General features: G+C 39.8%; 1 protein-coding gene across 2 annotated transcripts in view; it reads right to left on the reverse strand.

The window, feature by feature from the left end:
• Positions 1-5,125: 5,125 nt before the first annotated feature.
• DCAF5 (DDB1 and CUL4 associated factor 5) overlaps positions 5,126-26,903 on the reverse strand; it is a 70,906-nt gene continuing 49,128 nt past the window's right edge. For both annotated transcript variants that reach the window (XM_048307583.1, XM_048307584.1), the window contains exons 7-9: positions 24,639-24,705; positions 13,588-13,715; positions 5,126-7,180 (exon numbers count right to left, since the gene is read on the reverse strand). In XM_048307583.1, coding sequence (XP_048163540.1) covers positions 5,378-7,180; positions 13,588-13,715; positions 24,639-24,705 — 1,998 coding nt within the window. In that variant the 3' untranslated portion in view covers positions 5,126-5,377. The remainder of the gene's footprint in view (positions 7,181-13,587; positions 13,716-24,638; positions 24,706-26,903) is intronic.

Raw genomic sequence — 26,903 nt, forward strand, 5'->3', positions numbered from 1 at the left:
GACACGTAAGACCTTCTCAAAGATCATATGATTTGACCATTTAGGAATGGCCAGGAGGTGAGCCCTGGAAGTACCTAGGAGCTGGTGCTTTCAGCTGTTAATGCTGCTAATAAGAAGCTGTGGTTTGTGAAGTTAAATATAGTCCTGGGACCTCATTACACCTAGAAACCTGCAACTCCTGTAGCATCTAACCGAAAGTGCTAGACATAGCCAGAGGCATCGAGTGGCTGTGAGGGACCTGCTCCCCCTTCAAAAGTTCAAATTCAGGCATTTTATCCTGTTTATAGGAACATACAAAGTGTTTTCACTCATTTGCACCACATAGCTCCAAGCAGCCAGAGTGTAAACGGCAGCTCAGGCAAAGGCACAGCTCTGATCAGCTCTGAAAGCAGCAACAATGCCAACCTACATCTGCACAGCAACACCAGAGCTGCTGGTGAGACCATGCAAGACTAGAACTGAAGTAAGGAAGATATCCATGAGATATCCATGAGACAGAGAAGCTGAGCCTGCCAGCCGTATTCCAGAACAGCTCACTGGCTTGGCCAGTCAGCTCAGGAGCTAGGTATTATATGTCTACAACAAAATAATAATATAAAAAAAAAATCATACCCACACCACCCACTTTGGAAAGGACCATTCTTCCACATTCCAGACAATGGCAAGCATACAAGGCTGCATCAGCATCTCCCTCTTGCTCTCTGTAACAGAGATCGTGCGAGGTGGAGAAGGGAGAAAGGATCCTCCAGCATTTTCTCACCAAACCATAAACGAGCAGGGCTGGGCTTGAGGCTCTGCTCCAGGTATTTGTGGAAGGAACTGTTTCCATTTCCTTTTCCCTTTGCATTTCAGACAAAAGATGAACAAACCCCATCCTGAATAATGCAATAGGTTGATGCTTAGGATGCTCAAGTGAAAGGCAGGAGGCCCAAGTTCAAGTCCCTGACTTCAATCAGGCAAAGTAGAAACATCAAATTCAGATTGCTTATTTCCTCTGATCACAGAACACACTGATGTCTGGGATTTCCTGCTTTTGACCTGCACAACCACTGAAGAAAACTTTGGCAAACTTGGAGCCTCCCATAACCAGTGGGGCATTGGTTTGGGTTTTTTTATTGAGAGGGGGGTGGTGGTGGTTTTGGTTTTTTCTCTTTTTTTCCCCCTAGAGAATTGCCATTTTCTCAGATGTTTGAAATAGAGTTCTTGTTTGTAAGAGCAGAGCATTAGCTGGGCTAATTAGTGCATCCTGACACAGCTGCAGGAGTGTGCTGATGTGTTTTATAAATTATGTATGTGCTAGGATGAGCTTATTGAAGAATTCCTGAAGAACCATGTGCATGTGCACATAGTAATTCAGTTGTTGCAGCCATTTGCATTTCTCTGGTACTCTGAAGGTCTTGCAGCACAGCACTGAGCTTCCCAGGTCTGACAGAGACACACAGATAATCTGAGTGGGTGAAAATGAGAGAAAGCATCAGGTGTAGAGCCAGTACCAGTGCCTGTAAAAAGGAGATGAAAACTCACTAACACAGAGCATTTTAACTCAGTGGGGTAATAACAACAATCTTCTCTTGCTGTCTTCCATAAACAGCAAAATAAATTTACTGCAAATAAAAGCAGCCCAAGAATTTAGTAATATCAGCCACATCAGCTCATGATGGGTACAGTGAGCAAGAGACCTCTATGCATTCATGAGGATGTGACAATGCAGGCAAGTACAAGACCTCAGAAGTGGACCTAACCACATTTATCTTCTTTAAATGTTTGAGGAATAGTGAGTTCCCACCTACCAAGTGACATAGGTTATAAGTAAAGATTAGGATGGGGTTTCAATCACTTATTCTAGTATGAAACTTAGCAGGAAAAAATCCACTGCAAATTTTGGAGGAAAGGATCTGAAATAAGTCATCCTCCCCATCTATTTCTCCAGCAGAGACAGGCTGGATTTCTGAATTTTCTGCAAACAACTGGTAAAAACCTGTGCTCTTGCCTTCTCAAGGCAGCTGCCTCTTTCTGCTCATGTTTAGTCTGTGAGAGCTGCTTCTAAACAGCAAAGTTTCATCTCCATTGAGCCACTCACCTTGGAGAAGACTCACCTGCTTTGGTAAAATGTTCACTGGAGAGCTGGAAATACCTCGGATGAACTTTGCTTGATAGATTTCATATCCTCCTGCACCTCTACAAGCAGTTAATACCCTGGCCTAGACAAGCCTCATGCTTGCTCTTCAGAGGAAGAGTCAGCTTTGACTCTCTGTTTAAACAGAGAAAGCTGAAATAAGCAAATACAGTCTGTGACCTTGTAGAAATATATAAAAAATAACTTCATTAAAGATCAATATTTCTCTGTCTAACGTGTTCTGGGGAGGCAGAAGGGAGGGTTTTTCTTTCCCACTGATAAGGTTCTCTGGAGATGAACTGTACAAGGTGGCCTAGCAAATTTCCTGCCATAACAAGCTGCATGGTAAGCAAATAGTGACTAACAGGGTAGTTCAATATTTACACAACCTTTTTCAGTTTTAAGTCCACAGCAGATTACTAGAAAAGGAAAAATCTCTTCAGATAAATTAGTAAGATTTTCCATCAAACAGTTTACTCTTTTCCCAGAAGTAGGGAGTGACAATCCCAAGCACACAGCAAAACTCACATGGAAACTGTAGGCACACAGCAGGACAAGCAACCCAGTGTAGGGAGAGAGAGGAAATACATGGGATCAATGACAGAGTGAAGCAACCTGCTCAGAGCAGCTCTTCTCAGTGTTGGCTGCCTGAAAGGAACATGCTGCTGCTTGCTGGCTTGCTTTTTTAGGGGTCTTTACCACATAATGGAGCTGCCTACTGCTGATAACATTTATTTATGTGAGGAGGTGAACATACTGCTTCAGAAGCTTCAGTTCTTGTGTGCACTTAATTTTCCTGGGTACAAAAGGTTGAGATTGCAGCTTGCCTTCCTCCTCCTGCCTGACAGAAACTAGAAATAGGAATGCAGACAGCATGGGAGGTTGTCTTTGGGGAAACCACAGCAATCCTTTATGCTCAGAGCCTGTACAGGAGCAGGGAGGTTGGATTAGATGACCCCCAGTGGTCTCTTCCAACCTTACCCATTCTGTGATTCTGTAACACCAAGTCTGGGAGCTTTTATTCTGCTTCTGAAAACAAACAAAAGAACAAGAAAGTGAGACCACAAGGCATTCAGGAAAACACCAGGAAAAAATGACTGTGGTCAAAGAAGGGTAGAGATGCTCATTTGCCAGAAGAAGTGAGAGAGGAGAAAGTTTTTCAATGTAAAGACCTTTTAAGACATCAAAAAGTTTTGACTCAGCAACCTCAAGATTTTGGCTAAAACCCAGAATTTACAGTACGATGTTTATACAACCGAGGAAAACACTCCTATAGAGATTTCGACTGCAGTGATGTACAATATAGTAAGTACTGAACGATTTTATCAATAGGTAACAATGTATCATCTTCCCCAACATCAGAGCTTGCTCTTGTTGCCACTTTTGCTTGCGTTTGCAAACACCCCTTTGCCTTTCGCACCTAGAAAAGCAGACCCAGTGTGGGCAGACAGCCTACAACAGGCTGCTTACAGTAGTTGTAAGACAATGTTTCAGGTTGTGTTCTTCACTCTCCCTCCCATACCTTTCCCTCACAGCATCCCTTCCGAAGTGCTCCTTCGCTTTCATCCTGTTTTAACAGGGCATCTTCCTACTTTCCCAAGGTATCAGGGAGTTGTGGATATGAAATAATTATTCTGAGGGCAGTGCTCTACAGCAATGTACTGCTAGAGTTGTATTGAAAGTAAAAATTTCCAATTCCCTAAAATAAACTAACCCTTCCTCAGTATTGGGCTTGAAAGCCTTTGAAAATTAGTAGGGTAAAAAGAAGCCTCTTTTTTTATTGCACGCACATTTAGTTTTTGTGTCCTTTATAGATGGTTTGTTTTCCCTTCACATACTGACTCCTCTTACCTTGGTGCTAGGGAAGCAAGTGCAATTCCACCAATTCCAGCATGCCAGAACTGAGATGACTCACCAGATACTCCACTCAAAACAGTGCCCCGGCAAGAAAGGACTCTGTCCACCACAGAGCACTCCAGTTCTTGGCAGCAAGAGCTGTGCTCTTGCCCAAGTTCCGACTGCCAGACTTGAAGACTCAATCTCCTCACATATGGGGACAGTTCTCTGAAGCTCTCCCTTACATGCAGAACTCTGCTGAATACATCTACCCATCTGCAATTTAAATATTAGCAGCACAGTGGTGGAAAACCAACCCTGATCTCCAATCCTAACCTGTTTTGGGGTACGAAAACTGCTAAAAAAGCATTTTTCAGACTTTACCAAATGTTGCTGTTAACATGAATCGGTTACATTATCCATACTTCAGCTATTTTCTGTTTGGTCTACTGCTTCCCAAAAGTAAGAACATGGGGGAAGGGTGGGCATAATCAAGATATATCTCAACACCCAGAACCATATTCTTAATAATAATAATAATAATAATAGTAATAATAATAAGAATGATAACAACAATAATAATAGAGGAGAAGAATATCTATGTGCTCAGATCACAGAAAGGCATGTTTCAGTGCCTGATTTTTAAAAGCCCTTGGTTAGAATGAAGTCTACAGCATAATACCTGCCTCTTGCCAACAACCATACTTCTATATAGTGATGGCACTGTATTATTCAGCTCTTTTCTTTAAAAAAGCCCACAAAATTGCATGTCACCATGGGAACAGTCTAAAGTTGATTTTGGAAAGAGGCTCATTTCCTATAGCTTTTCTGTTGGCATAAAAATAATGTCACTGAACTGTATCAGAAGTAAGTGCTTTATGAAGTATTATCTCTAAAGATACCAGCCAGTTCTGAAATTATCCTCCCTAATGGTTGCATTTCTTTACTTTCTGAAGCAGAATAAAGGGCTCAGAAAGACTTCTTCCCTGTTTTCCTCAACAAGAAACACACCCTAATTGTGTGATCTACCAGCAGTGTGATCTAATTCCACTGTTTTTCAGCCTGCAATATGTGGTGTCAGTATAGAAAACTTCCTCCTTGGAAGAACAATTAAACTTTAAAGAAGTCATCCTGGTTGGCTGGCTGAACAAATGACACATGTTCACACAAGAATTATTCAGTCAACCATCTTAATAAGGATTTACTTTAAACAGAACCTTGTATGGGTACACTAGACTCAGTCTCATTAAGGAGCAAGTTGGATTTTTATACAGCATGAACCACTGGCAATCTAAAACAGACCCACTGAAGAACGGAATGGAGAATCAAACGCAATGTTTCAGACCCAAGCTCTATGTGCCTTTAATACTTTCTTTTTCCTTTTCTTTTTGAGAGAGTGCACACTACGACAGACATTTGCATTTATCATGTTTTCAACTTCTTTTCTAAGGATGAACTCTCTGAATCTGCATCTTCCAACTCCGCTCTGTGTCTTTTCAGTCCTCCAAAAGATTGAGTGCTCTCACTGCCTGCAGGATGCAGGTCAGCAGTATCCTCTCTTGTGCCCACATTGTAGCTGTTGGAGTCCATTTCAGACAGGCAGCAGTCTTTGTGCAAGGTCACACCCACCTGTACAAGGTTGCCATTATCAGCATTTGAGTGCACTTGTAGTCCTTGCGTCACAGTTTCCTGCTCTCCAAAACTCTGTCCATTGTTGAAGCATGAAGGGTGAAGATGCAAGTGGCCATTATTGTGGTTAATGCAGGAGGGGTCGAGGCTCCTCTCCTCACTGCCATCAGTCTGGTTTCTGGAGCAGTGACCTGACATACTACAGATGGCAACAGCGGAGAATGGAGGGACCAGTGAATGATGGCTTGGTGCTGGTTGACAGTTCTGACTATTTTTCTGTTCCACAAGTCCTGCGGTCTGAATGCAAGGTTCTTCGGTACAGCTATTTAGCCCTTTGCAGATAGCTTTTCCATTGAGCTTTTTAGTCTCAAAAGAATGCTCTACACCTCCACCACTTGTGTCTTCAGATGTGTTTTCTTGACCCTCCATCCGCCGCTGATTGTCACGTTCATAAGCTTGACCATTACTAGAATTTTCTATCCCACCACATTCTTTTAAAGTTTCTCTGTTGTGGCTTTCAGCAGGAGTTGAGGAACCCTGAGGAACTACTGGACTTAAGTTCCTAGCATCTTCCTTAGTTAGCGAGCGTGCTGCATTGTGCCTTCCACTGGTTCCTGGTTTCCCTTCATCATTTTCTCCACCTCCTCTGGAGGATTCACCATCTTTACTAGCTGAATATGATATGTAAGAATAATGGAGCCATTTGTAAGCTTTATAAATCTTTCTCTCCACTGATTCACTGTCTGAGCAAGGGGACGTCCTTTCTTTAAGAACTTTGTTGGCCGAACTCCTTTCTGGTGAAGAAGCTGGAGAAGAAGAAAGATCGTCTACTTTGATCTGGGGGTAATCATATATGTCCTCACCTATATAAGGGGTTACATTCTCCGTGTTAGTGCTAGTCCTTTCCTCCTTTTGCACCTTCTGTCGGCGCCTCAGCGCATTGCGTTGCCTCATCGATGTGCGTCTTTCATTCAGTTCCTCTTCATCTTCTGTACTGCTGCTGCTGCTGGAGCTGCTGGATTCATTCTCCTCGGGACTCGGGGATGGTGGCCGTGGGAAAAGGTCTGTATCTAGTTCTGCCTCACAGGTATTGTCATCAGAGTCAGACTCATTGGAAAGGGCCAGGAGACGTTTATCCTGATACTTTCTCAGCGCAGAGAGCCTCTGCTGACGGGAAGACACATCTTCTCTGGCTGAGGGGGACGCAGTTGATCTTAAGGACCTTAAGTTATAGGCAGTTTCATCAGACTCTTCAGCCACATGTGGTGGGGAGTGATGCAAAGAGGTAGAGGACTCTGACTCGCTGTAGGCGGAGCGTTCACTTACTCCTGCATGGAGCTGCAGGATTGTGCTCTCACTGAGGTCGCTGTCTGAATCAGAACTCCAGCCCTCAATCTCCCGGCGCACGAGAGAGTCAAAAAAGGCCATCATCCGTGGATCTTCCTGGACTGATTGGTTGGCATAATCGTGGGACAAACCACTACCACTGTTCAACACAAGACTGATGTACTCTTCATGAGTGTAGAGGCAACGTGAGTCATCCTCAATTCTACCATCCAGGTCCCCTGTGCAGTCAGGCTGCTTGTAGGGACTCCAGATCTGTAACAGAAAATAAAAGAAACCCCAAACATATGTCTTTGAATTCATAAACCATTATAAGCATTTGAAATGGAACAGTAGCTCAAATACCCAGAATAGCTGCAGGTTGCAGATTGTTTTTATTAATTTTTACCCCTCAGTATCATACTTACAAGTATTACAGAGCTGTGGGATTTTATCTTCCCCTTTACAAATGTGTTTTTCCTGCATTTACTTCTCCCATCCAGAATACAAAAGCTCTCACACTGCAAATTATCCATCATTTTGGTAATTCATTGTGTGATAATTCCTCCCAAATTGCAGGGCTCCATTTTTATGTAATCAGGGATGCTTACTCACTAACAGTAAGAATAGTTTGTTGCCTACAATACAGTCTTAGCACTAATGAAGGCACTTGTTTCCCAGGAAACCAGAGCTGCTTGTGCCAGTGGTGTAGAGTAACATTTCATCCAGCTACGTAGTCAATCCCACCTGATCAGCAGGCAGGGAGTTGAATGCATGGAGGTGAAAAGTAGAGCTGCACTACTGGCTTTAGGGAACAGTTACAAAGAAAAAAAATCTTCCAACATCCTCTGAAGACACAGCAGCAGTTTTGATGGGGAAAGTTGAAGAGTTTTGAAGTAGAAAGCTACTTTTGAAGTGTACTGATCTCACCAACAGCCACAGTCTTGCTATGCTATCCATCTGTCCTTCCCTCAATTTTCCTGGTATGGAGAGGAAAAGGGGGAAAAAAAACTCCAAAGAAGATCCACCAATATCCCTAAGAAACTGGTAATCCATAGCAAACATAATAGTTGGATGTCCTCACCCTTCTCAGATTTACTCACAGATTTGGGGGCAATGTGATTATGACGTTCTGTGAACAACCACGATCACTTTAATGGGATGAACAATGCCTTACTGTGAGCAGAGCCAGTATGTAGCTTACCTAAAATGCCTTAATGTACTGCTTTTAAAGATCTGATCTCAGCCATGCTTTGGTTTTACCAGGCTAACAAGCTCAGGGAAAAAAATTCTATGACAGGTTGGGCTTTTGGGATAGTTTTTGGAAAAAAAATCTAACAATTTTCCCAACAGAAATTAATTAACTTTCGTTCCAAATAGACAAAACTGCTAACAAAAAGAGTGTTTTGCATGTATAAATGACATAATCAGCACTCATCTTACAGATGCCTAATTAACACATGCAACATAACCCAATACTACCATGACAAGCAATATAAGAAAAGCCCACAAGAATGCCACTTACTCTGTATTCACTGAGATTTTCAACAGAGTTTCAAGAGAAACTTTATACCTTTAATAATGACAGCAAAATGAAATAAATTATCTTGCAACTACTTGTCCAGAACAGCTGAATTTAAGATGAACAAGTAAACTTTATTCTGAAAATCTCCCAAATTTGAAGGCTTTTACTTTTCATTCTCTGTAATTTATGGTTAACAGAGCTTCCACATATGATCTGGCTAGACAGATAAAAGAGACGCTATTCCAAAATTAAAGTGGGCTGCCTTTCTTCTGTACACAGTCATCAAGCTGCCTTTCAGAGCAAAGGGAATGGAACTTTACATTGCATTACATTAGGCTGTTTCTAGGAACATCTCAACATCAAGGTGGTATTTGCTATTGGTACTTAATCGCTATTTTTATTTTTTGCAGTACTTCAGCAAATTCTCTCCCAGTGCAGTTCTTTAATATGACACTTGAAACCAGAATGAAGACGATTCTCTGTTGCTTGGTTCAAGCACTGCACTTACCAGACATGTAGCCCAAAGGACAAGCATCACGTTTGGATGAAGATAGCAAAACCCAGTCTAAGCCTACTATGTACAGAATTTCAACAACCATACTTAACCTTTTTGAACTATTCAAGAGAACAGAAAGAATCACTCTTCATCCTCAATTTCCCAGGCTTCACTTCCTAAAGACAATGTAGGAAAGAGCTTTCTCTGAGTGAATCCATGAGAGAGATTGTTGATTTGTGGATACACCAAGTTTTTTAACAGAAAAAAAGAACTCTACTTGCTGAAAGACTATTCTTGGGTTGCTGCCTTCTTGATGATTTATGTAGCATGTGTTCAGTACCTTCTCTCACAACCTGTCAGATCTTTTCCCCCTTTTTCCCACTACTGAGCATTTCAGCAAGCAGATCAGATCTTTTTAAGAAGCATATCTTCTTGTAAACACTTCATACTGTGTGCTTTCACAGGCTGGCATGCCCCTTCCTCTAATTCTTAGCAGTGATCGATTGATCACTAGGTTTTATGAAACGTTTTTTTATTTTTAAAGCAACAGAATTAGAAAATGCTTAGATCCTGTATGAACCAATATAAACAGAGGAGAGGTAGTCTGCCCCGAAGTCCCTCTGAGAAAGGTCCGTTTTCTAACGAAATTAATCTAAGAAGGTTCATAAAGTGTGCACTGAGATATTCTACATCCTTGCTGGCACTACCACATCTCTCTGCTCTTTCTGCAAGCATCAGCAAAAATAGAGCAGTGTAAAATATTGAAAAAATAGCTACAAAGAGTCCATAGTGAGGGTTTTCCATTCCATTCTGTTCACAGAGAAGAAGTAAGTAATAAAGAGAAGTCAAGGGAATTCAGGATGAATACCTGCTTGTAAAGGATCAGTTGTCTCTGGAGAACGATATCCCTGCATTTTAGATATTCTGTTATCAGGGAGTGTGAAGGCCTGCCAGAGTCACAGAAAGAAATCAGACTAAGAATCTATCCTTGGCAGACCTGGGAAGATTTTAAACTGGCATCAACTGATCCAGTGCTCTCTGTGGCATCTGAAATGGGCTTCTGTAAATGGAATGCCTTTGCCTTTTTCTCATCCTCTGACTGATGCCACGTTGAGGAATAATGTAATCAAACTGGAGAAAATAAGTTGGCAAATCAACCCACTGAAGCCAACAATTTATCAAGAAGTTCTTTCTCTGTCAGAAGATTAAGGAGATGACTATTACTCACTGATGACCTGAGTACAGATATAAAAATAGGAACAATAACAGAAAAATTGAAATATGAAACTGGTTCTCTACTTCAGTAGATATCTACTGACAGCATCTTTGAATTGTTTGTATTCCATGGTGGCAAACCCCCAAATTTTAAAACAAAAAAGTAGTTATGCCTGTGGCGTGAGAATAATTAAAACCAGCTATATTAGATTATCTGATTAGGCAGAGGCAGATAGTCACAATGACATTAATCTGTCACCATGGCAACATGTGCAAATAGACTTTGTTATCTCTGACACACTGATGATTTTTAAACAAATGGGACCTACAACAGTTGTGCTCTGTTACACAATATTCCATTTTCAGTACAAAACAGAATTTCTTTCTGAAAGTCGTTATGCACTTCATCTATTTTATCTTTTCTGGAACTGTCTCCTAACTGCATAATTCTCCATGGTCCTCCTCTAAGTCCAACACATCAGAGGGAATGCCTCATTTATTTCTTCTGCAATGCAATCTGTTTTCCTGCCAGCACGTCCCAATGTCTTGCACACTTAACTGAGGAGAAAGTGGTATTTTTCTGTTTTGTATTGCTTTAGCTCTTGTGGTGAATGCTTGATGCAAATGATTATTTTAGTTTGCAGCTGTGCTTTTTCAGACAATTTTACTGAAGTTCAGTAAATGAAGGGCAATGAACAATTCATTTGTGTTGACATGTCCACCACACACTGTCTGGAGTAGAGACTTCTAATGTCTTCTATTAATGAGATTGTTGGGTCTTATTTTTGGTCCTAGCAGAAATCAAACCTTAACCAATGAATTACTAAATTGTATTCTTGTGGGTGCTTCACAACAAAATAAAACTAAAGCAAAAAAAACATAACCAAAACCATCAAAACCATTCTTGTGAATACTACTCTTTTCTGTGGGGCTAGGCCTGAGATTAATTTGTCTCTCATTTACAATCAGCATTAAAATAGCAAATGTGTTGGCAGAAGCTCATGGAATTATTGAATGGCTTGTCTGTACTATGGCTTGATGCTGGTGCTATCAGTTCCTCCCTTCTTGAAGTACTAAATTTAGGCCAGCTAGTCTAAAAATTAAGAGCTCAGACAAACAACTACTTGCATCCACGTTTTTAATTCATCACAAAGTCTCTACAATTGTTTCTACAGTTGCAACCAACCACAGTGAAGTTATCTTCTGTGATTTAATTCCAGAAGGGTTTTAGAAGATACTTGAAGGATAATAAAAACAAGGACACTTTTAAAGAAAGTGAATGAAGCAAATAAACAAAAAGGAACAAAATAAGAAAACATAAAAAAATTAACTACAATTTTTATTTATGGTTCCTTCTGTCATTTCAATTTCTCTGAGCAAGCACATGAAGGGTTTATATAGGGGAAAGAAAGACAGCCATGCAAAGGAAAGACTTGTGTTCCCAGCTGGTTTTAATGCAGTAAATGGCCCCTCAGAACCACTGGTGCTGTTTTTCCTGTTTTGCCCTTCTGCTAGTGGCAGTTACTAGTCTCCAACCTATCCACAGAATTAGCTGGAATGAAGAAGAAACCACCTTTGTACAGTCACCCACAAACCACTGTGCACTAAAACAGTTCCTTTAGAGAGCGAAGTCAGGCAGCTCAGACAAGACACAAGCATTGAAACAGCCCAATCCCCAAACAAGGCACATTACAAGCTGAGACAAAAGGACATACAACAAAAGGGTGAGAAGTTCTGGCTCGCTAATAAACTTAATACATTAAACACCTTTCCCTTAATTTGTTTCTAGCTTGCAGTGTTTGGGGAATTCAGTTCCTTCAAAGCAGCTGCACAAGTTCCACTGCACACACTGTGACACAACAGGCATTCTCTTCTAAGGAAGCGCTCAAGCAGAGGTGTCTTTCAAAGAGTTACACAACCTGTGACTGCAGCCATAATCAAACTAACCTTTTAATCACTAGGCAAAAAAAATGCCCTGCCAAAACCCTAGCAGAAGTACACAAAAGCAACACAGGGGATGTTTATACCAATGCTAATCCAACAGTCTAAGCACACTCATGCAAGAAGGATTCATAGGGTGAAGGGTCAGCAGATCTAGAATCCAAAAGGGAAAATTCAGGTTGCATGAATCAAGTTCCCAAAGCAAAAAAAATATGCCTCTGGCAAAACTGTTGTTAAACAGTGACAGTCTGACTGCTTGGAAATTGAAAAATCAGTGAGCTGCTAAGACTGTTCAATGCACTTTTGTTCAAAGCCTGTATTTACTGTATTTGTGATCAAACCTGTCAGGCAGGCACAGATGAAGAAAGAAGAACTAAAGTACAAGGGAAGACAGAAGAGAAGGAAAGCTGAACTACAGTCAGAACCCAAATGATAGTGGCTGTAACGCAAGCGATGCAGTGGGACATTGAGCCATGGTCCCAGGATTTTGGGGCAGTTCTGGTCCATAAGTTGCACATCACTAAAACATTCCTTTGCAGGACAAGTTCATGCTGTCAACTTGTAGCTGACAAAAGCATTTCCTAATATTCTAACAACATTATTTATAGCCACATGCAGGTAAGACTTTCATGAAGTCATTCAACAAATAGGATCAGCAGCAGTTCTTATTATCCTACTTCAAAATTAAATGATTATGGCTTTTTTCATCCTGTTGGTAGACCTAAATTATAGCAAAATATCTATGGCAGCAGAATGCAAATCACATTAGTGTAGCATACTTCTCTGCCTTCCCAACCCTCATATAACAAAATTGGTTTTGCCTTGCTCCCACAATATTGACTGTCTTTCCTTAAGGAAAGAAAATTTCAGAATCTAACAAAGTTTCTCATCTCTTCCATTTCCACCGAAAAAGGTAAAAAACTTCCTAAAAATACTGAACATTGTTAAAGGATTCAGAAAAGACATATTGTACAAGTTATTAAGTCTTTCCTCTGGAAGCCACAGAAAAGGTATGTTGAATTGATTCAATGCACAAATATGTACAAAAATTATAGGAGGGCTTCTGAGGTGTTGTTTGGACCAAATTCAGCCAGGTCAGTCTAGGTTAAGGTTCAACAATACTCTTTGGAGATACTTTTATTAAAGTATCAGAAGTTGCAAGAGATCACATTACAACTGTGACCAAACTCACCCAAGAGGGACTGTTTGCATGATACTTCAGCTATGCATGGAATTAAACTAGAGAAAAATTCCTTTTTCAAGGTACAAATGTAGAAAATTCTGATCTTATCCCTTATCTCTGAAACCTTTGAAATTGAAATGAAGTTTAAAGTTGAAATGACCGATTAAAAGTCTGGATCCATTTAGCCAGCAAACAAGACATAACATTTTATAAAACAATAAGAGGAGAAGAGAGGATGGGTGTGGAATAGAATGATGCTGAGCAAAACAAAGCATTTCTTCCTGAAACATTGAAAGAACACATTTTCTGATAACTAATCTTACCTTTATTATCTTTTCAACGCCAGAAGAACAGATCATGTAAGTGTGAGGATTAAACCGCACTTGGTTTACAATTGACCGATGACCTTTCAATACCATAAAAGCACCATTGACGACCCTGCCAATGCCACCTAGGGGAAGACAAGCACACATGGACATGAATAATTAAATCTTCATATTACTTTCGGTCACAGTCATTTAAAGTCCTATTATATTTGACAATGTGCTTCAGCTTTATTTTGCAATATTTTAAGGCCTGTATTGGCTGCAGAATTCCGATTTTATGAGCAATGCCCTATGAGAAGCTGCAAGTTTGATGAAAAGCATCCTTCCTGCATATTAGGACTTAGAGGCTTGCTTTGATTCATCTGAACAAACAATGAAGGTTTTTGACCTAATATGACAAATATGTGAATGAGAACAACATACATAATGAAATCACCAGTGAAACCACAGTACCTAAGGCATGACACAGACAGTTTGTAAATCTGAAGCAGAGACAAATAAAGAGGTTGACTTTTTAAAGCTGTACTATTTTTCAAATTTATTTTTTAAATCAGTAGTTTATTACTCTCACAGTTGACTCTAGTCTGATGAATAGAAAGGACCCGAAATAACACATCTGAGCAGTGGGTTATATCATTCTTTGTCACAAGGCAGTGAATTAGCCAAAGTGGAATGCTTTTGTGCTAGTGGTTAAACCCAAAACAGAAGCAAATTAACTTTTCTGCTTGGTCATTGACTCTTACTAGGTCTATACACCAAAGCAAGAAACTGTCACGCAGTATTTTTTTATATTCTTAGAGTCACACAATTAAAAAGACAAATTTGTTAGAAAGCACATCTTTGTATCTGAATAAACAATTGTCCATCAACATGCTATGACTAAACATTTTCAGTGAAAGCAAACAAAACTTAAAAGCCGGGAAGTAAAAACTGACAATCGCTTCCAATGAAAATCAACTTGCTATTTAAAACTTCACAGGTTGTAAGTACACCTTATAGAAAGTTAAAATAATTTCATTAGCTTCTGTGCTACTTATAGTCATCTTTACACGAAACAAACCTCATGTTCCTCTTGTTGAAAATGTTTGCTATCTTCCTTTGACCCCAATAGGAGCTATTTCAGCTGAAACAGTTGCTAGTTAAAGCCCTATGTTGAAAAACTTGTTTTCTAAAACAGAGTCAGAGTTCTCCTGTAATGCACATTTCCTAAAGAAAAACTTGCATTACCACTGAAGACTAGCAAGATGGAAGGGTCAAGGAAAAAAAAAGAAAAAAACATTCTTATATCACCTTCCATTCGTTAGGTTACATAAATGATGAAAACAACTGCAGCTAATGACTTTGTGTACAGCCCCTCTCCTCTCAGAAAGCGTGCTATCCCTTTCACTCATTATAACTGCACTCTGAAGACCTGACTGACGTTTAACATGGAGTACAAACCATGATAAGGATTTAGAAATGAGGTGTCATCCAACTCCTAAAAATCCAGAGACAGATCTTTTACTGCTCCTGGAAAGTGTTCTGCTTTGCACAATTTTTGCACAACAAACTGCTGTCTCATGGCACTTTGGGATAGAAAAATAAAGTTCCTGAAAATGGGAAAAGTGATGGCAAATAACTCCAGGGATCAAAATGCATGGCCCTTTTAAAGGCTGTTTATAGAATGAAGTCTCATTTAAAACTAAGAAAACTTGACAGGGAGACTATCACTAGCTAGTTAACTTCTACATGTGTTCACTGCACTGAAAGTGCACTGAGACTGAGTTACCTGGAGCAGTTCTCTCATTTGGGTACATTTGTATTTTCCGTAAAGATTCAGGGATACATTCTGCCTTCAGCCACTGGAGCAAGATTTCACCACTGTCAGCAAATTTGACCAGGAAGTAACTGATTGGAGAGCAAGTTCATTAAATGCCAAATTAAGCTCTTTTGATTTTCTTTTCCATTTTATGAGATTCCTCATGTCCTTTCATTCTGCTCATCCTGCTAGACACTTATGGCTGATGGCAAGTTGCCCTACTCCCACAGCATTCCTTCCAGCCAAATCAGAGCTGTCAGTCCAATTGTATCTATCAAGCCAACAGTAGATGGTTACATCAAGACACATCTTGACCTAGCAGACAAATATTCTGAGAAAAAGGGCCTTGGGAATGAAGAGATAGTTCACTTAGGAAATGTTTACAAGACTGTAAGTGATGTCCAAAACAAGTTTTAACTATCCATGGACTGTAGATGCCTGAATTCTGTACAAAACAAGAAATCTGCCCTGTAAGTCACTAACAAAAGAGTCAGAAGTTAGAGGGACAATAAGCAAAGACAGAACTATACTGGAGATGAATACAAAAGCCGTATACCAGTATCTTGGGCTTCATTTCTAAGTCACTCATTGGCCTTTTGTGGTACTGTCAGCAGTGTGAATTAACCCATGGTTCTTTTCCTAGTAGAACAGTGAGAAGAGTAATTTAATGTCAGAAGTATCTTCTGGCATTAAACTTTTGAATGTTTATCAATACACTAAGAGCAGTGGATGAAAAGTGCTCAGCATGCCATGTCTAGAACACAGGCTGTAGTCAGATTCATCCAGTGTCTCAAGCCCAGAAAAGCCAACCATATCCTGGGCTGCATCAAAAGCAGTGTGACCAGCGAGTCAAGGGAGGTGATTCACCTCTGCCCTTCTCAGACTCCACCTGGAATATTGCATCCAGTTCTGGGGCCTCCTGCACAAGAAATACCTGGAGGTGTTGAAGTGGGTCCAGAGGAGGGCCACAAAAATAATCAGAGTGAAGGAATACCTCTCCTACAAGAACAGCTGAGAGAGTTGGGGTTATTCAGCTGGGACAAAAGAAGGCTCCAGGGAGAACTTATTGCAGCCTTTCAATAAAGGGGCCTTATAAGAAGGACAGATGATTTTTACCAAGGCCTGCGGTGACAGAAGAAAGGGCAACAATTTTAAGCTGAAAGAGTGTAGGGTTATATTGGATATAAGGAAGGCTTTTTTTCAAATGAGAGTAATGAGATGCTGGAACAGGTTGCCGAGAGAAGTTGTGGTTGCCCCATCCCTGGAAGTATTCAAGGCTGGGTTGGATGGGGCTTTCAGCAAGCTGATCTCATGGAAGGTGTCCCTGCCTTTGGAAGAGGGGTTGGAACTGTATTTAAAAGTCCCTTCCAACCCAACCCATTCTATGATTCTATGATTTTATAATTCTGTGAAGGAACTCCAAAGGTTTCTGATTTAATATTGAAGTTCCCTGAACTCCTTTTAAGCAGCTAACAGTAAATTCAGAGGAAGTATAGTAATAGAACATACTTCACTTCTCTTAAAATGAAGGTGAACTTCCCTACAAGGCTCCTTAAAAGAACTGCCCAATTACATGAAATTGCCACAGGAGAAGTACAAATCTTAGCAGTCAGATTTTACCAATGGTATGGGAGGTTTTAATAATTTAAAGCAAGAAGTGATAATCTGTGTCAAATATAACAGACTGTCCCAGAACCCCATTTTTGGGCAACTCCTTGCTTGATGCAGTTTTAGTCTGCCAACTCCTATATGTTTAAGTGACACCTCTAAGTAAGCTCTTAATGGAAACCCTTCTACATCCTTATTTTGAAAGCAGTCCCTCTATTTTATGGTGGCCCACCACAGCTGTCATCATATTACATAAGTATCTGCATGGCAGAAATCTGCCTGTGTCCAGACTTGTCTGGAATCCCCCTGGTCTCTCAGCAGAGGCTTAGCTGCAGCTCTACAGCCTTTAGCCGTCTCAGAGTGTGAGGTAAGTTTGCTTATGTCTGCTGGCAAAAAAAAAGGTGCATCTGTACCTTAAGTGGAGACTAGCCATAAACTGCTCAAATTCCTGATGCTATCTTCCTTTTTTCCATGTAATAAATTCCATTTCTTTTTGCTGCCTTCCCTTGAAATGGTATTTTTATTTGTATTATTTCAGCAGAATTGACGTCTGCTCTCCTAAAACCACTCAAATTTTGCTTTTGCGGTTTGGGGTTTTTTAGGGGAAGGGGGTGTTACTTGTTTGCTTTTAAATTTAGTGGCATGAATGGGTACTGCAACTCTTTTAGCATGGCAGCTTTTATATCCTTAGCTAGCTCCCACAAGTCTAAGCAGTGCTCATGCAGAGGCCATTAGTTTACATATCTGTTATTAATAATATATAAAAAAATAAATTTTCAAGTCTTCAGAGGCTGACTTATGCCTATTTTAGTAGGTTTATCATTTTATAACCTCTAAGTACTGGAGGGAAGAGATGGATATCTAGCTGGTTTTGCAATACTACCCAAAAATTGCCATGTTTAGAGACAGTCCTGAGTAGTGGTTTAGTGTTCTAGCTGTGCTTCAATGGGTTTTTTTGGTCTGCTTTTATTTGATACTCAAAGTGAAATGTCAAGAAAATCACTCTTAATTTGTACCCTGCAAATAAGTGTTCCAAAGAAGAGCAGTATAAAATCTCCAAAAACCCTCTAAGTAATACCCTACTATGATATTTGACCATCTGAAAGAAATAAAAGGCTGAATCTAATGTGCACATTTTAACACAGATTTCCCATTTATGTTTGACAAGAATACCTTGGCAACACAAGCCCTCTTTACAGGCTCCTGTACAGAGGAAGGAATAATACAATGTTTTGAAGTAGTTGATGTCTACTAAGTTGCCAAAGTGATTTCTTCTTGGTTTGCTTTATTAATTTGTGTTTCAAATGTTAGGCTAATGAACTACTTCTTAATTATGTGGTTTTGTAAATATTCATGTGAATGATCTGACATATTGCAAACAAGCTGAATGGTACATCCCGATACATTTTAAAAACTCTAGTAAATTGTAACAAAGGAGAGTGATTTAGACATCAATCTGACTTCCCCTGCATGAGTTCTACAGCAAGAAGCAACGTTTAGACAAACCCAGAATGAATTATTTGAAGGATAAAGAAAAAGCAAAAGTGATAGATTACTGGGAAAAGTGCTCTAGTGCAGAAATCCTGTAAGAATGTAGAACAGTGTCCATACTAATGGAAGCTGAATTGTTCCAAACATTAAAAAAACCCGTCAAAATGCCAGAGAACTTGTTGGGATAAGGAACTATCCTCCACTGGCTCTGTAACAGAGGAATTAAATGACCTCATTAAGAAGTCTTTTCTATCTAGGACACTGGAAAAGAAATCCCACTGTTTGTTCATATAAGGTAGAAAGACGTTCCACAGACTAAAGCATAACTTCATACAAGCCTTGTGAATTACTCAAAGTGCTGAAAACTCCTGAGAAGAACCAGATATTTGCAGCTGCTGCCAGTGTGCCATAGCATACCATTCCACTGCAGTATTTGGCACTACAGTAGTAGCTCATTTAAAATTAATTTAGTTTTCATTAATAATAACCCAGGGCACATTTAGACTGTAGGCCACTACTTTGCATTTGAATCCTATGAGATCATGATGTGCTAACAAAGAGATATACCATTGTTTGGAAAGCAAATGCACAGTACAATAGAAGCAAATATGCATAGCATATAGGGCCTCTGCCTTCAGTGCAGCATATTATGTTTAGACACCTTAAAGGTCTCTCTTTGGTCACTCACACACCTGTATTTATTTCATACAATGAATGCCAGTAGATGGCTTTGCTACTCAGAGACATACCTGCAGAGAAGCTAGATTTAAACACAAGCACTTTTGCCCTGAGAGCACAGGGTCCTGCAGTGTACCTTCTTCTGGGATCAGGAATCTGACTCCAGCTCAGGCAGCAGCCAGACTTACTAAAGGTTTCTCAGCAGCACAAGCAAAACTGACTTAGGTCACATCAAATATGGGGTGAGAATAGGAAGGGGTGGCCAAGATCTTTTCTCCTCCTAGCATGGTAAAAGGAGACATTGGAAGCACCAAGTGTCCCCCCATAAGAAAGCAGCTCCAACTCCATTTGCAGACTGCTTCCTTTGACACCTTTGAATACCCCCTCCAGTTTCCAGGCGAGGTGAAAGGATCAGCAGGGCCTTGCAGAGCTTGAGTGAAAGCACAGGGGGCAGTCAACTAAGGTAGAAGCCTCTGCCTCAGACAACATGCTCTTCCAGACAATCAACTCCTTTGCCTGGCCTATACCTAGAACCAGCCCCATAGTGGTCTTGTACCTCTGCAGAGGTTCCAAAAGCCACAGAGAAAAGTAATATTTTAAACATTTAAACACTATGCAGAAAGCCGTAGTAGTAGTGGCTATTTTTGGATGTAAATTTTCTCCCTTGTTTTGTTGCTTCTAAATATCTGCCATACACCTTCTCTATACCAGCCCTACCACTGTTGTTATCACCAGTATAGCTGAACAACAATATGACAGCTAAGACAAAATTACTATAGAAATAAACTTTGGCACACCCTTTCCACTCTGTTCCCCATCCTGGTCTGAGAGACACTGCTTTTTTTCGTGTGCTTAATTGCATAAGTTGCAATGGGTTTCACAGTGTTATTGGAACCATGCAAATTACCAACAACAACTATGCTTCTGGAACATAACAGATATAAAGTAAGTGAAATTATCTCACAACCGATAGCTGTTTGCTTGGGGATTTTTGTTTGCTTTTTTGTGGTTGGTTTTGGTTTTTTTTAATGGAAGTGTGAAAACTGCTTGGCTGTGCATTTCTTTTGCACTGGTGGCTGCAAACATTTTCAATACAACAAAGAGAAAGGAGCTTTGGTACAATTAGATGGCCAGTTGCTAGGGACTAAAGCTCCTCCTGCCTGTCCCAGAGCTCAGTGTTATCTTCAGCTCTCTGTTCCTGAATTAGATATTAAATATACCAAGGCTGGTGAGAGAAACACTCGTGGATGCTGAATCTTTTTCCTCTTGTCTACAGCACTGAAAAGCACCCAACACTGCCTTGTTTTCTGATAGATGCCATTTGGCCAGTACATTCCACAGGTCCATGGCATCATTGCAATCCATGTGACATGGAAACCAGCCCCAATTCCACCAAATACAAGAACATTTTCTACTGGGCCCAAGCACATACTTGCTGTGTTAATCAAACAACTGTTCCATAGCACACTATGGTCAACACTGCCTGACCTGAAGAAAGAGACTAACTACAGTCCTAAAAGTGAAACAGTTTAGATCCCAAGACCACACCTCAGAAAAATAAATTTTTAAGAAAAATACAAACCTTCCAGAGCATGCTCCCCATTGGGTCAGATGGCTTTCCCGTGCCCCAACCCAACTTGTATGCATATATGCATATGTATCCATATATAAAATACCTCAAAAATAGCTTAAGATATTAAGAAACACTTAATAATTTTTTATTCATCTTCATTTATCAGCCTAGAACTTTGAGAACTTAAACTACAAGCTGTCTCTAATGAGATAGCCTTGTTCAAGTATTGTGAAAAGATCTGTTGCTGAATTCTTCAAGTCTTGAAGAAGTGTTGGCATTTACAAAGACCAAGGAGGAGGAAAAAGGAAGATAAATTGCATCAGTTCTGCTGGAAATTTGTGCAATTAGTTTAGTAACTGAACCACAATGATGGGCCCTTTCTTGCTTCCAGTTACAGTCAAAGACAGAATTAAAATAAGTTCTGAAATGCAGTTTGCTGTTCTGATTTAGTGAAGTTTTCCAGAACTTGGTGACAGCCTGCTCACATGAACTGAAGGATCCCCAACTGTCTTCTCAATCACAAATAAATACAGCAGCTTTAAGCAATATTTCAAAAACAAGAGTTGCATAGATGATTCAGAGTAGTGAGCGAGGAACGTAAATTACATTTTGAAAACTTTTGGTCTACTAAACCCTCTATTGTTCCACAAGAAATGTCAAGGTTTTTTTTACCAGCTAATAGACCATGTTTATTGGTGCTAGGTTTAATAATGTCTAAAGTGCTTATACGTTAACAGGCTTGCTGGGCAAGTCATGTAGGACTGATGTCTCTTCTCACTTCCAGCTTGCCTTGGAGTCAAGTAAAAGCTGTGGAAACTCAGGACTGCTTTTCTTCTGCCAAACTTATGTATTAACTTTGCTAGAAGCTGCTTCTGAAGAAAACTGTGATACTTTCATGGATTACTTTAAAAGAGAAACTGGCCAACAAATTCATGAAACATTTGGCAATTACTTCTGAAGCACAGTGGAAAGCTGGATAATACTTGGATGGAGAAGAAAGTGGAAAAATGAGCAAACTATTCCATCTTTAAGAAACCACAAAAGGTGGTAAAAAAGCAACCAACCTTCTGGCATAGGAAATCCCAACCCATTCAGAATAATCTAAGACTACAGAGGGAGACAGTCAGTAAAACTCATCAACAGACTAGCTTCCTAAGCAATTTAGGAAATACCTTTTTTCACACACCTCCCTGCCCCAAAGGGGGCAAAAATCCTGCCTAATTATTGGACCAAACAAAGCTGCTTGCAGTTTCCAGCTGATTATGGGAATGATTTTATGCAGCTCACTGGAAGGACACGTCTAAACTATGACTGTTTGAAAAAAAAAACCCAGTAGAATTTGTTCTATTCTCCTGGCAAAATACCAGTACAGGCAACTACATTTCTCCAACTTGAAATATGTTTGCAATTGTCTGACTGGTGTGTTCCTTCACACTCTTCTTCATCTTTTTTGTTCACTAATGTTGCTAACCATTGGATAACCAGTAGTTGGTGCACCTATACTGAAACAAAATAATTTCAGAACTGTCGTTAAGGATGAAGCTGTTCAAAAAGATATAAGCTTGCAAAAATTTTCCCTATTTTCAAATAACTGATACAATTTAAGGGAGCTGTATCAAAAATATTTATAGCAACACAATGTCTGAGTTCAACCGGAAGGCAGAAATCAGTTAGAGAGATATGTTTATTTAAAATACCAACCAACGGCACAGGACATTACATCATCCTGTCTAGTTTGTACACTATTTTAAGTGAAAGACCACATTCCACTCTCTCAGATCACGAATGCAAAGGCACTCCTATTTTAGCTAAAACATAAGAACAAGGAGTTTTCCACTGAAGCAAAAGTTTTCCGAAGTCTCTACATCCCTATGGCAAGACTATTTCTCCAAGAAGGAAGCACAGCAACATCTCTCTCTGACAATTATTCTGAACAGCCGGATGAGATTTAACAAAGAACATTTCATCACATTCAAAACAGGCACAACCCTTCAAGAAGAGATGAATGAAGAAAAGAAAAGCTTCAATAAGCCTCTCACAGGTGATCTGGATGCCCAATTAGTTATTTGCCACAGAAGTGGATCTTTAGGTCTAACAAAACAAAGCTTGTGAATTTTGGTAAAATATTTCAAAAAGAGAACTCCTCAAGTTACAAGACATTAAGACATACACGTTCCTACTCCTGGATCTTCTGATTCGTTAAGCAACCACTGAAGGCAATTGATATTAAGTAATTAATTTTGTAACTGAAATGTTGCAAGTGTACTGACACCCTTCCTGAAGTTACAAGAACCAGAGACAAGAAACCTGACCAAAACAGATATGACAATTTTTTGTGGTAAATCACAAATTAAATTGTAAATTTGTTTGATTAAATTGTATCATCTAGTTGTATATAGCAACTTTTTTGCAAGCATGTGTCTTTTACAGAGGGGCATCCCTAACAACTACTCTGAAGTAGATTATTTTGCTTACAGGTGCAACAAGTGCTAGCTATGACTCCTTGTGCAAAAGTCCTAGATAAAAGTTTGTCACATGCAGCTGTCTGGGAAAAAAGTTTACAAGAGCATTACAGCCATATAAACACAAAATCTCAAATCAGAATTTACAAAGGAAGTCAGGATAGTATAGTGATATATGCAAAAAACAAAATTCTACAATCCACACAGTAAAACTTGAACATAAATAACTAATTTTAATGTATGTAATCTTTCTTTTAGCTAAGAGGTACAATCTGTAAGTAGTAGTAAACCAGTGTCAAATGTAAAAGAAAATCACACAAATAAAAAGAAAAGCAGGGAGATATCTCGATAAACTCTATACAAAGATAGAAGGCCAAGTTACTGGTATTTAGCAGGACCATCTTCAGGACTTGTGGACTGCAACATGAAATGCTGGTTAACTAAGCAAAACCCCCAATATTAGGACGTAATTTTCCTCAAAACCCTGCCATTAACCGAAGGCTATTCATCCTCTCAGCTGTGGATTATATAGCTGCTATTAACAACCTTTGAAAATGAAACAAAATATTTTCATTTTACCTCTAACAGAGCTTGTAATTTTTTCTCACTATTGCTAAAGCATCTGAGACCACAGGATAGCCCTCAGTTGTACTTAATATCACTAAGATGTACAGTTTAAAGAGCCAGAGCCACTAAAAATGAAAACACTAGTACAGTTTTGAAAGTCTTGACTCTGTCAACTAAAATTTAACGCCCTTCTAGAAGTGCAGTCATTTCTTTCCACAGAACAGAGATGCTGACATTGTATGGCTTAGAGTGTAATCGTGCCAAACCCTACACCCTACTAGACCACATCAAATTAGACACTGACCAACAGTGGCATTCCCAATACTGCTGTTACATTGCCCCCACACTGCTGTTTTTCTTTCACATCCCTCTCCTGTACTTTCATACAGAGCTGTGCTACTGCTATTTGCTTACCATGTCTGCCCCAGCATGGGAATGGCTCAGAAATTAGTCAAAAGTGGCCATTTCCACCAGCTGATAGTGCTCCTCCACCCAGAAAGTAAAAAAGCAGAACTCCTCTGCACTGGAAATCAGTGGGAGGATTTTGGTGTTAGAGGAAGGAGACGGGAAAAGAGGTCAATGCACTGGAGCTGTAAGGAGCACCCTGTGAACACAGCACCATTTTATGCTGCAAGCTTTATTATGGAAGGAAGGGAAAAAAATAGAAAATCATTATGATAAAACATTCAAATGGCATTGCCCACTGTTATCCAGACACTGGATCAAGCATTTGTAAACTCTCCCTATCCAGCTTTCCTCTAGATTCACAGTGTGAGTGAGAAGAGCAATTTTTTTGAAATACCAATCTAGTATTTGTCAGATACCTGCCCCCCACTCTTCCTTCCCCATCTAAAACAACAACAACACTTACCTGCTTCTGGATCTGGAGGAATCCTCCACATATACAAATTGAAGTCATCAGAGCCCGAAAGGATATACTGTTAAGAATAAAAATAAAAGCCATTTACCACAAAGTATCACCTGAATTATGCTATTTTACTATTGATCTACTTCCTCCAAACCAAAAATGAGAAAGGATAATTTGCATCATTCTTTGCACCTCACTGATCAATTTACATTTAAATGGGGATTAAGTACCAGCACGAAAATGTTGCTTGTATAAATGGACCAAAATTGAAAAGCGTATTTCATGTATCTAATGCCTACTGCCCAAAGTGTATGTTTGCTTTGCTAAATAAGGCTATGAATTTTGGTTGGCTTTAATATAAACATGTCTAGATCTAGATCACACTCTCTATTTTGCAGCTTGCAACTCTGGTCTTTTTTGATGTTGAAGCCTTTCATCGCTTTTTCTCATCTCCTGTACTACCAAGGAAAACTCCATTAAACACCTACCTAAGAAGAGAGCTACCATGTCCATAACTCATCAAGCCAGACATGTCTACCAAGACCATCAAAAGTCAGTCACTGAGAATAATCTTGAACACCAAATAAAAACCAAAGCTAAACATTCACTGTCAGCAAATCTCAAATGGTTTAAACCTCCCCCCCCCCCCGCACATTTATGACACGTTTCATTTTTTTCCTGCTCATAGTTACTCTGAAGAGATGGAAGGCTGCCCTTTTTCAACAGTGCACAAATGATAAACAATCTCTTTATTGTGCAGAACTTCAGGCAATATGCAATTTAAAGTAGCTTAATATACTACAAGCAGACACTGGAATGACAGGTGACATTTGATGTGGCAAAAAGCTTCTGCCTCTCAGTTTGGAGAGGCCACAAACTGTGCCTTGCCCCCAAGCACTTATTCTCCAATAAATGACAGGGAGTACAGTTCATTTCTCTCCCAAATTAGAGATTAAATGACATGTACTGGAACCAATGGCAGATTCCAGTTCCAGTTATACTGGTGTGGACAGTGTAAATCTCTATCCCTCAACTGACATTAGGCTGCAGTTTAATCAATACAGTCAAGAAGATGGGTTTTTCATTTTATTATTATTGTTAGGTATGGGGAAAGGGAGAAAAAGAAAGCAATGGAGCCAGTTTGTCCCTTTTCTAACCTTTGATGAGAGACAAATTCTGTTTTGCTTGGCTCAAATATAACTGGTTTCTGCCTTTCATTCTCCAGGCATACATAAAATCATCAGGCACAGTAACATCAAGCAGTGGGGAGACAAGTTCTGGAATAACACAGGACTGAGAAGCAAATAAACAAAAAATATACACTATCACAGAAAAAGTGGCTATAAATTTGCATATATTCTGTTTGCAATGCTAATTACATTAGTGCAGTGTTTGGATCTTTCCTGTCACAAAAATGCAATAACGACCCACTAAAATCCCTTCTCTGGTTTCCTGCTATCATAATCCAACCATTCTTTTTTTCCCTCATTTTTAAGAATGCAGGATGTGAGTAAGCCCTTATGAATGCAATTCTGCTCATTTTCTGACAGGTAAGAAGCACTGATCAAACAAAAGCTCCTTTAAAAGCCTGTGCACACTAGTTCAGCATCACTCATAAACCCATACTTTCCAAGCCAGAAAGTTATTTCTACAAGCCAACATGTTCAAGCACTTAGGCAATTTACCTTCCAAACTGACCTGATGGTGCCAGGAATATGTGCTTCCCCTTTCATTTGACTGCTCATAAATGTTAGCCCACAGCAGGCTGAGCCACTGTGCCAAAACTCCACAGATTAGGGCTCATATAGGAAACATCCCAGCAATTAGAAAGAAAGCACCTCTAATGTTTTGTTAAAAAAATGCTACATGGAAAGAAAAGTTTTATTTATATAGAGATGTTCCCAGCTGTTACTATTTATTACCAAATTGTGTTGTTGAAGCAGCAACTAGTTTGCCAAGGACACATGACTAAAAACAGACTTGTAATTAAAATGCCTAGAAAACTCAGTATCTTGAATTTATGACCATGCACCCCCTCCCCCCCCCCCCCACATATCACAAACCAACAATGACAGGGCCCCAAAGTGACAGATTTCAGATATCCTGCATGAGGCACACAGGACAGAAGAAACATGTTATTTACGTGCCAGGAATGGAGCGTCCATGAGACTCTTCAAACCTGCTCCCAAAATTATTTGCAGAGGAACCTTCTGTGTATCCTGTAAGACTCAATGGTCAATTGTGCAGGAAATCTCATGTATCACTGCC

This window comes from Corvus hawaiiensis, chromosome 6 (genome assembly GCF_020740725.1).
Source record: "Corvus hawaiiensis isolate bCorHaw1 chromosome 6, bCorHaw1.pri.cur, whole genome shotgun sequence".
Lineage (NCBI taxonomy): Eukaryota > Metazoa > Chordata > Aves > Passeriformes > Corvidae > Corvus > Corvus hawaiiensis.